The 11,216-nt window shown below is 36.7% G+C and overlaps 1 protein-coding gene across 2 annotated transcripts in view; it reads left to right on the plus strand.

The window, feature by feature from the left end:
- Positions 1–10,859, plus strand: part of CHORDC1 (cysteine and histidine rich domain containing 1) — an 18,935-nt gene extending 8,076 nt beyond the window's left edge. Inside the window, exons 2-11 of one of the 2 annotated variants that reach the window (XM_015852371.2) lie at positions 1,633–1,682; positions 3,398–3,454; positions 3,926–4,086; positions 4,579–4,679; positions 5,520–5,578; positions 6,616–6,686; positions 6,902–7,007; positions 7,671–7,790; positions 8,313–8,375; positions 8,906–10,859. In XM_015852371.2, the coding sequence (XP_015707857.1) occupies positions 1,633–1,682; positions 3,398–3,454; positions 3,926–4,086; positions 4,579–4,679; positions 5,520–5,578; positions 6,616–6,686; positions 6,902–7,007; positions 7,671–7,790; positions 8,313–8,375; positions 8,906–9,049 (932 nt within the window). In that variant the 3' untranslated portion in view covers positions 9,050–10,859. The remainder of the gene's footprint in view (positions 1–1,632; positions 1,683–3,397; positions 3,455–3,925; positions 4,087–4,578; positions 4,680–5,519; positions 5,579–6,615; positions 6,687–6,901; positions 7,008–7,670; positions 7,791–8,312; positions 8,376–8,905) is intronic. The other variant, XM_015852370.2, reaches the window with a different exon arrangement.
- The last annotated feature ends 357 nt before the right edge of the window (positions 10,860–11,216 follow it).

Consider the following 11,216-nt stretch of genomic DNA (forward strand, 5'->3'; position numbering starts at 1 on the left):
GCATCCACAGCCTCCCTGGGCAGCCTGTTCCAGGGCCTAACCACTCTCCTAGTGAAGAACTTCCCCCTAACATCCAACCTAAATCTTCCCCCTTTCAACTTAAAACCATTTCCCCTTGTCCTGCTATTGTCAGCCCTTTCAAAGAGTTTACTCCCCTCCTGGGAGTAAGTTCCCTTCAGGTATTGAAAGTCTGCAGTGAGGTCAATGGTGAATGGTTGGACTGCTTAGAGATAATGTGTCAGTGCCTTTTCTTGATGCACTGTAGAGCTGCTTGCCTTTCCAGCTTCTGTTGTTAATGTGCATGGCCCTTGTGAAATAGCAGCAGAGAGTGGGTTGTTATTTGCTGCATAATATACTGCCTGCCAAGGGGGCTTAAGGAAGCAAGGAAAAAGATCTGGGCTTGGCCAGATGGACAAACAGGTGCTTGTCTGCATCTGAGGTGTAAGGAATAGCTGCCCCTGAATTGTTTCTGACATTGCCTCCAAGTCTTGAGAAAGGTAGCACTAATAGCTCCTTTCTCTTTTCAACTCACATACTTTTCAGGGGTCAGAAATAATTTAGGTCTTCTCATTCAGAAATAATCTGAGATGCAGACAACTTCATTCTGCTGCTCTGATGCTTGTGATTGCATACTCTCATATGTTTGGAAAAAAGCATCCTCTGCTTTTTAAGTATAAGAAAACTAAACAGCGAAGCCCTGGTCTCTTTGTACAAAATAAATGTATTTTATTTTATTCTTAGGAGTTTTATTAGCATTAGCTCTTCATCCTGAAGCTGAAAGTATTGATTGTATTTTAAGGGTATGTAAGAAAGTTCTGCTGAAAGACTGATGTCCTAAAATGTGTTCCTTTCAACTGAGGTAAGGAATGTCATCTTAAGGCAATGTGTCTATCTGCACACATTAGTGCTTGAGACTTAAGCATTGAGTATACAATGAAAGAAGATACTAAGCAAAGAGGAAAAAGTTCTTCAAAATCCACGTGTTTATATATATATATATATATATGTATATAACATAGTGATTTGTTTATAGCCCGCTTAATACCTTTGGGCAGAGTATTAGTAAAGCTGTGTATTGCTTATCTTATTACTCGAAATATGGTATTATGCACACTTGATAGCAATTGCTGACAATAGCAGGACACGGGGAAATGGTTTTAAGTTAAAAGAGGAAAGATTTAGGTTGGATGTTAGGGGGAAGTTCTTCACTAGGAGAGTGGTTAGGCCCTGGAACAGGCTGCCCAGGGAGGTTGTGGATGCCCCGTCCTTGGAGGTGTTCAAGACCAGGTTGGACGGGGCCCTGGGCAACCTGATCTAGTAAATGTGTATGTTTGGTGGCCCTGCCAGGCAGGGGGGTTGGAACTACATGATCCTTGAGGTCCCTTCCAACCCGGGTCACTCTGTGATTCTGTGATTCCGTGAATTGATATTATCGACAGGACTAAATTGTGCGTGTTAAAGATTGGCCTTTGACCTCATGACCTCAAACAACCTAGGAGACCACAAGCAGTGATGTAAGAACAAGATAATTATCATTGATTTCAGTGAACTCACAGTGCTTATACATTTGTGATCAACCAGATAAGAATCCTTGGTATGCCTAAATAATAAATAATAACCATTTTCTTCCAGATTCGTGCACGTATCATCCAGGTGTACCGGTCTTTCATGATGCTCTCAAAGTGAGTATGCAAATGTCTTTTTAAGTCTTACCTTTTCTCCATGTATGTTAAACAGTGTGCTTCTTTTCTTCCTTCTCTTTTCAAAGGCTGTCAGTCTGTCTGTCCGGTCTGTCATTTGTGAGCAACATCATGAAATTCCACAAGGCTTCAGTAGAAGCTTAAAACTGTACCCATATGGCTTAAGTGTCATATAAGTCCACATGCTTTGTGTATGTATTATTTGACTTTAGGTGTCTCAACAATTTAATTAGGACCTGTGAATAGATCTCTAGAGGTATTGAGAGATATCTTACTCTCCGTTAATTAACCTGCTTGGAATTTAGACCAGCTGCATGCACTCTTATATCACTAGAGCCCTAACATGAATGTGACATTTGTCTAGTGTAGAAAATAATTGCATTGTGTTAATCTGATAACCTGATACATTGGTTAAGTTGGGACCTCTCACCCATGCTCCTGATGTAACCGTAATGAATTAAATATGTATGTGTCTGGTGTGCATGCTTTGGCCAACTGCGTAGCCCACATTCATTCTATTGACCTGTTTTCCTGGTTCAGGGTCTACTCAGTATATACAGAGTGCCTGTTGGGAATTATTTGACAGAGAACTGCGTAGATAGGCCAAAACAGTACTGAAAATATTTCTTAACCATTCAGCAGGTCAGGAATTTGGTGTCCAGGACCCAGCACTATTCAGAGTACTAATAGAGATGAAGCATAAGTGGTCTTTCTTAGGATATGGAATTGCTATTTAGCTGTGGGGCAAGCAGTTTTTCATGGTACTTAGAAACTGCTTCTGCTCGCAGTATATCTCATCCATGTCCAGCCGTGAGGTGGTTTGGAGTTCATGTAGGCATTTGTTTTATGGGTAGCACATTTTATGTGAGCTGATGGTGATTTTGCTGCGCAATACAATAGAGCTATAGAAAATAATTTGCCATAGTCTAAATAAGGTTATAACTGTACTCATAATACAGTGCTTAAGACTTGTAAGGACAAAAATTATGAAGATACCTCAAAAGACTGCATTTGCTTTCTCTAACGTGAGCATGGTTTAACTACTTCCCTCTCACCCCTGCTTTCCTAACTCTAGGCCTAATTAAGTATATCGTAATTTTCTAGGCTTTCTTCCTAATGTGGATTGCAGGTAATCCAGGTGAGCAGTGGTTAACGTTTTACCTCTTGGACGATGTAAATAGTAAATAATTTAAGGATATTTTCAAACCATCTACTTAAACTCCAGTGCCTCACTGCTTCAGCTCTCAGTGTGGTGGGAGAGTATATCTGCAGTGCAGATTTCCAGAATTGTAGAGGGAAATGAACACTTGAGAGATCTGACTAATGCTCAAGAAAAGAAAAAGTCTCTTCATTTTTGTAAAGGGTACAAAAGTACCATATGCCACAGGTGAGTGTAGTCTTAAGAACAATGTTTGCTCTTCTCAGATGTCAACGTAAGGGTTGAAATAACATTTCTACTTTCTCTCATCTGGAGTTGGCACCTAACGTGTCATGGAAATGTAGCTTCATGTTCAGTGAATTCTCTGATTAAGGCAACATGAGTGAACTGGAAATGGCAGATGGAACAGCTATCTTTGCTTCTAAAAATGCAGGGCATTGACAGTATTGTCCCGTCTTGTAAAATAATAGAACTGGGCTTTCAGAAGCTGCAGCTAAATAGTCACACTTGTTCTATTTTTGTTCCAAACTGTTTATAGGGCTGGTCATGCTGTAAGAGAAGAACAACAGACTTCTCTGACTTCTTAAGCATTGTGGTATGTATTCATGTTTATTTACGGTTATTACACTTGTCAAATCACAGTGATAAATATTAAGTGGCACATCTGCTTACATGTTTAAAAGTTTCCTTACTTGTTTTACAGCTATCTTAAATCTTGGATACACTGCTTTTCTTGCTCTAAAGTTGTATCTGCATCTTATGTTTCAGGCTTTAGTAGACATGCTTTGTGTTATCAAAACTTATTTTCACTTGTTAGGAATGAAGGACAAATATATATATTTTTTTCCTTAATTGTGAAAAATACATATTTTTCTTTAAAATATACCTAAATGAAGGTATTTTCTGTTATAGTTTTAGAGTTATCATTAAAGCCAATGTTATGTGTGGACTAAAGTGAAGATAAATCTGAAGATATACAAGAACTTACTGCATTTTTTTTATAAATGTGCACAAAAAACAAACTGCGTATATGTATAAGCATAAAAACATATGTTTTCCCTGATAGGGCTGTACAAAGGGTCTCCATAATAGTGAGAAACCTCCTGAGCCTGTTAAACCAGATGTCAAAAGTACCACTGAGCGAAAAGAGCTAGCTGAACTGAAACCCAAATTTCAGGAACACATCATTCAAGCACCAAAACCATTGGAAACAATTAAAAGACCAAGGTATTGTATAAGTTTGATTATTAAGTGTTACTCAACTCATATGGTGTTAAAGTTGCCGAAGAGTTTAGTTTTGGTGGCAGTGATTACATTATCTCTAACTTGACAGTGAACAAAAAGAATCCTATTTAAGACAAGGTACTGATTGCTGAGCATTCAGCTTCATGGCAAACCAGAATTGCAGTGTAAAGCTCTGTCGCTTAGAAAGTGCTTTGTAGTAGTTTTTATGATTTCATATATTTTTAACACACGTTCAGGTGTTTGTATGTAGATTCCTTAATCTCTCTGAATGTTTTTATTGTACAGCACTTAGAATTTCTTGTTGTAAGGCATTTGAAATATTTCATCTGTTAGAATGAACACCTAGGAATCTGATTTGTTGTTGTAAGAGAGATTAAAAAGGAAGGGCCTTATCTCAGGATGAAAAGTTACCACTGTCGCCTTTTGCAAGTTATTTTCCATGAAGTTAACATAAATACATGGACTTTTTTTTAGCCCAGATGAACCAATGACAAATTTGCAGCTGAAAGTTTCAGCTTCCTTGAAGCAAGCATTAGATAAACTGAAACTGTCATCGGAAAACGAGGAGAAAAAAGGTAAGGATAAAAGGAAGTTAAGTAGGTATGTGCTACTTTTATGATTACTTTTTTTGTTGTTGTCTCTTTCTGAGGCAATAATTTGACAAGATTATTCATGTTCTCAGTAATCTGGGAAATAACTTTCCATCTGTAGAATTATAATCCAAGTTAAATGTGGACAATGTGGGAATTTGGGTAGTAGAAGCAGCATGTTCCTACTTCAGTTATTGGAGCTGCTTATTCCTAACAGGTGACATTCCCCTGAAAACTGGTTGGTTCTCCTTTGTCTGCTTTTCCTCTTTTAATCCCACTGATTACTTCAAATTGAATTCCTTTAGAGACACTAGAACTACTGAATTCAATTTATGTGCATTTATGGCAATTTTATACCTCTTATTTAGCAAGAACTGTCATTTAGCTTTTCTTTGTACTTGGTATTCAGAGTCTTTGCTTGTGTCTATTTATGGGCAGCAATTGGAACCTTGCATAGTCTCAGTCTTATAGAATCAAATGTAAAGAGTGATTGGCATCTTCTCATTGTTTCTCCTTGCGTATGATTATAGTAATCTTTTTTTATCCTTTTTTTTTTTTTTATTCCACTTAAAACAGTGTAAGTGTATAGAAACTAAAATCTGAGGCAGAAATAATGAAGTTACTGGAATATTAGCATAATTTCTCTTTCTTTGTACCTTTCTGGAAGACTTCAATAACATGGAGAAATTACTTGTTTTGATGTTGTTTTGGTTTGGTTTTTTTTGTAACCTACTCCTTCATTCATTTAAATTCTCAATAACAGCACAATGTTTTGTACATTGTAAACATCAGCTGCTTCTTTCTATAATGCGTTTTTGTTTACAGAGGAGGACAGTGATGAAATCAAGATAGGGACGCCATGTAAAAACGCAGGCTGTTCAAAGGTAAGTAATTCAGCTTCACCTTCATGCCCTCTTCCTAAACTATTACATGTGGAGTTCTCTTCAGTTTGTTGTTTGTTCTTTTTGTTCTTTGTTTCTGCTACGAATTGACTGGAAATAGGATAAAGTCCACTGGGCTTAACAATTATATGGTTGTTAACATATGGCTGTTAGTATTGACACACGTGGGCTGTTCTGTATTGTGCATGCAGTACGTCTAAGACTTCTTTCTTCTGGTATCCATCCCAAACTTCTAATTAGTAAGCTTAGCAAATGTACAATACTGAAGCGTTTACCTTAAAACACTAAATAAAATGTCGGTAAGAAACAACTTATTGTTAAGTCTTGAATTGCTCTTATGTACTTAAATACCAGTATATTCTTCAGAAGCATTTCCAGACATTGCCACTTAGTGCTTCCAGCCCAAAGAATCCCCCCCAAAAATATTTTAACACTCTCTTTGGGCACTGAACTGAGCCTTTTTATTACATTCTCATTGAAACTGACAGTTACGGAGTTTTCTTGCTGCCAAAGTAGAATTTAAATTGATAATTCACTCTACATCCGACAAATGTGGGCTCTTGGCCGAAACTCTGGTGGGAGAGGAGTTCATGTAATTCACTTGTTTGTATTAGGAAGAGCTGATGTGCTGTTCAGTGTCAGATGTATGTTTGATTTACTTTCTTTCAAGAATCTGTGTTTTTTATGAATGGCAACTTTAAGTACTTTCTCAGCATTTTAGAGTATTTTTCAAGTGGCCTCTGTGAACATAAATGGTGACACCAGTATTGTATTCTATTGAGGCAATACAAAGCATAGCTTGTAAGAGTGGTGTGCCAGGGAAGTGTTTGTTAATGGAGATAGCTTTTCAAAAGAATAATTCCAGTTGGACTGGGATTAACTTCTGGAAAGCTGGAAAGTATCTTATTTTGTTCAATGTTCTTTTTGTGGGTTGAATTTTCTTTTTTGTTGTTTTCTATTTTCTTTTTATTCAACTTTGGACCACATTGCTCTAATAGTAAAATACTTTGTTTTGCTAGACATACCAAGGACCACACAGCAATGAAGAAATATGTCAGTACCATTCTGGAGTGCCTATATTTCATGAAGGGTTAGTACTCTAAGTTTTTAATTAGTCTTTAATCTGATACTTATCTTGTCGTAGATGTTGTCTTGTATTCATTGTGTATTTCTTTGAACAATCAAAAATAGTAATGACTGTAACAAGTCTACTAAATTAATGGTAATTCTACTTAAAGGAATGATAGTATTCACAACAGTGTCCTACAGATCGCTTTTTAATTACTTTCTTTGCAAACTTTAAAGGATGAAGTACTGGAGCTGCTGTAAAAGGAAAACATCTGACTTCAATACATTTTTAGCCCAAGAGGGCTGCACAACAGGAACACATGTGTGGACTAAAAAGGATGCAGTGAGTACCATTAGCATGAGCTTATGCAGCTAATTATTCTAAACTTTAAGTACTGAAATATAGTTCATAGGTTGTTTGAGCTTTTACCATTGTTGAGCTGCTTTATATCACTACCTATGAAATAATATGTAGGATATTGTGCCCAGCATGGCAGGACAGAAAAGGAGTTTGAAATGAACTGTGGTAGTACTCTTATCACAAGTATGCTTCTGTCTGCCTTTGCATTAATGCATGTATAAATGTAAAAATGTTCTTGGAAAATTCAGCTTTAATAGAAAGGCTTACTGTTGGATTTAGCTTAACACACATTTCTTATTAGTACATTCATAATTGCTGAGGAAAATTCAGTTTGATGCAGCAAACGTGTCACTTAACAAAAGAAAATCGAAGATTTACTACAGAAGATGTTATTGTTGCCTCATTTTATAATGACTGTTTCCAAGTGTTTTACTTCCTCACTCGCAAATTTGCTCATTATATATTATATACACATGTGTGTATAGTGTATATGCAAGTATTTTGCACTCTCATCTGAGTACGTAGTCATATCCTAGTTATGATAATTGGCTGTTGAATAGCCCTAGGATTTTATCCTGATATTGTCAAAAAAAACCAAAAAAACTTCTGAATTCATTTTTTCCCCATGACCTTTTCTTTATGTAGGGAAAGAAAGTAGTTCCATGCAGGCATGATTGGCATCAGACTGGAGGAGAAGTGACTGTTTCTATTTATGCTAAGAACTCTGTTCCTGATCTGAGCTACGTAGAAGCAAATAGCACAGTGGTGAGTATCTGCCTTAAGATGTCATTCTTGACCCTTATGTTTAATTATATGCGGTTTGGGTTGTTTTCCCTTCATCTTGGGACATCTGTACTTCGATAATTTTTTTTAAAAGGCTGAAAAATATCTTTAGAACTCTGCAATTAAATCCTGAGTGTAACTTCCATTGGCATATGTGTAAATAATTACAGCTTTGTAATTTCATTGTGTTTGACTTAAAAGAACGGAATATTGTTCTTGATAGCATGCGGTTTCACAGGCAGTAATATTTAGGAAGTGCTAAAATGATGTTTCTGTGATTTCTTTTGGAGAAAACACAACAATTTCCAATATATACACACTCTGGTACTGTATCACAGTCTTGTATAATGTATTTCCACTTCTGTGCATGAGTGACAATTTGATCACTTTTCATGTAGGAACTGAGTCCGAATGTAATACATTTTACTTAAGCATATTTAAACATAGTTGAGGTTCCTCACATTCTTAATCTGACTAAATTTTTCTGCTGCTTTTCCTCTTTAGTTAAATATCCATATTGTATTTGAAGGAGAAAAGGAATTTCATCGCAATGTGAAATTATGGGGAGTAAGTATAAGAATCATTTTTCTACTAAAAAAACCAAACACGGCAAAGTACACAAACCCTCATTTGCTTCTCTTTAAAAGCTGTTTATTTTTCCTGCTTTCTTTGCTTATTGAAAGAAATTCAATTGCATATCATTCAATAATGGAATTCAAACCTAAAGCTAATGTGACCCGAGTGACTATTTGACTCTTCTTAGAGCAGTGGGTGGGATGAGGTGACATCTTGAAATCCCTTTTAAGTCAGTTTATGCTAAGATCTTATCCTGAATATGATAGTTGTGTTACAGAAAATTCTTGACATGATATAGTGTATGCACGTTGTGTGCATTAGTCACATGTGTGTATTGTATGCCCAGACACACATCTGTAGCTTGAGAATGGGAGAGAGCTGTTTTTGTCTAGAAACAAAGGGAATTTTACCTACCTAAATATTTGCTGATGTCTAATGATAAGATACTCCTCCTAACTAGATTCCAAACATCTGAATGTCTGTTTCTAGAGGTGAAGTGTGAAATACGTTTTCTGTTTCAGGTAATTGATGTAAAGAGGAGCTACGTGAACATGACAGCTACAAAGATTGAGGTTACTATGCGAAAAGCAGAGCCTCTATTATGGGCAAGTCTTGAATTACCAGTATCCAAAACCCAACAAACAAACGAGAATTCAGATCAATAATAATTCCAAGAGACAAGATTTCCTCTTGTGAAGTGGTGACTTGCTACTGTAATCAAGTATTTAATTTTTATATAGTTTTTTTTAATGTTAGATCTTCTTCCATTCTACAACAAAGTTCTAATGCACAGCGAATGAGTGTCATCTTCAAGAGTAATAGCTATTTCTTCTGCTCTTGCTCCCATGAGAATATTTATGCTAGTTGGAGCGTCTCCATGAGGATTTATAATAAAAGAGCTATTGCCTCCTGCTTACAACCTTACGTACTATGCACTGACCATGCAAGCAGATGTGCTGTCAGTCCGCAGTGTGTGTTAATTTTCCAAGTGCTGTGTTTAGACTGGGTCTCTTTGTTAGTACACGTTAGAATTCTTCATTGTGAAGCACACAATTCTAAAGGGAAAAAAGCCTGACTTTTTGAAGTGTTGAACGTGCAATTCCACATCTACGTTAAAAATACACATGGAAGTAAATGGTAAAAAGCACCTGTGTAGGCTTCTGCTTTTGTCTGCTGGAACTGATGTTTGTTTCAATACCTGTTGGCTGTAAAGGGATGGAATAAAAGGTATTTTGATAAGAGTTTCAGTACTTCCTGACCTGGAGAATCAAATCCAAATAAAAACAAAGGTGGCAAGAGAGGATATTTCTTACTCTTGTACCTTGCTGTTTGATTTGTTAAATGTGAAAATCAGAGGGTGGTAAAATGAATAACAGTACCTCAACGTTGGAAAATGTACAGACTGCAGAACACTGTAAAACTGCCAAACTACTGTGAATATTTCACAGCATCTTTAGAATGTATACCCTGTACTATCCCACAGCATTCAACATAATGAATATTGTCTGTGTGGATGTCTGTAGTAGGAGAGGGCAGTACACACTGTAATGTGTCTCAGGAAAATTATTTTGATACAGAGATGTGTTCTCTTGTTCTTGAGGACAGTGATCTGAGAACTAAATTTACCAGGCAAGTCTTAGCAGAAACAAATAACAAGCGTTAAGATGTCTGTCCCAAATCATAAGTGTACCACTGAAATAAACTATTACAAAAGTACCTTTTCTTTTGAAGAAGCATAAGCAAAACTATTATTAGAAATCCAGGCTTTATGTTTGTTTCCAGTTCTGCAGCATTTAGGATTTGTGGCAGAAAGCAGGATGAGGCTTTAACCTAAGCAAAAACTCCTGCAGTAATGTTGCTTTCTCTTTCTGCCTGCAAAAGCAATTTTGGGTTGCAGCTGAAACAGGAGGAAAAAACCCACAATGTTTTCATGTGCAAGTTAAGCAAAATATATATAACATTATTGTGCTAAAACTTAAGCACTTCTGTTGACCACAAAATGTGCTGATGTTCATCTACCTACCTGATATACAAGAGAAATGAAGAACACAGCAAAAGCCTTCTGAAATTAAGTAGGGATTTCTAAGACTCCTGCTGTTCTCCAGCAGGTATAATTTGAGGTGAGTCCGGAGTTCTGCCTCTAGCAGTATTTAAATCCCTGAAGTAGTAGCAAACACTTTACCAAATGAACTGCCCCTCACAGCGATGTTAAATCTGTTTTGTTGGTTTTTTACCCATTTTCTCATCAACTTGGAGGAACTGTGGTTGCTTGGCCCTAATTAAAACTTCCATATCAAAACTCTGTGGCACGTTCAACCAAATTCTAATGATGCCTTTTTCAAAATTGCTTTTGTCTAAGGGTCAGGTGCTGTGAAGTGGTAGGGTACAAGCTTATGGAAGCATAGGCCTGCAAGTAGGCCTCTAACTATTGTTCCAGTGTTCTTCCATGTGTTCTGAGCCAACAACTGGAGCTCATATTAGTCCAGTGCTAAGAAAAATTGCTTAAGTGGATGAAGAATTCTAAACAGCTGTAGCTATCAGCATACCATCTATGTTCCTGCATGCAGAAGTCTGAACTTGGGCAATATTTGACCATCAGGATAAAAATTCTAACATAGTAAGCAGGTTAAAATGTCTGTCTATGCGTGGAGATATAAATGCTGTAAATATCTTTTCTGCATTTTATTTTATAGATGTTCAATATAATCGCAGCATCATGTGCTGTGAGTTACATTGTAAAAATCCTTTTAAAAGGACTACAAGGGAAAATGAATTTCATCAGGAAAAAAAGTCTCTTTTTAAGCAACTCACGTGGCTTGAATGCATTTCAAT

The sequence above is a fragment of the Coturnix japonica genome, chromosome 1, assembly GCF_001577835.2.
Source record: "Coturnix japonica isolate 7356 chromosome 1, Coturnix japonica 2.1, whole genome shotgun sequence".
Lineage (NCBI taxonomy): Eukaryota > Metazoa > Chordata > Aves > Galliformes > Phasianidae > Coturnix > Coturnix japonica.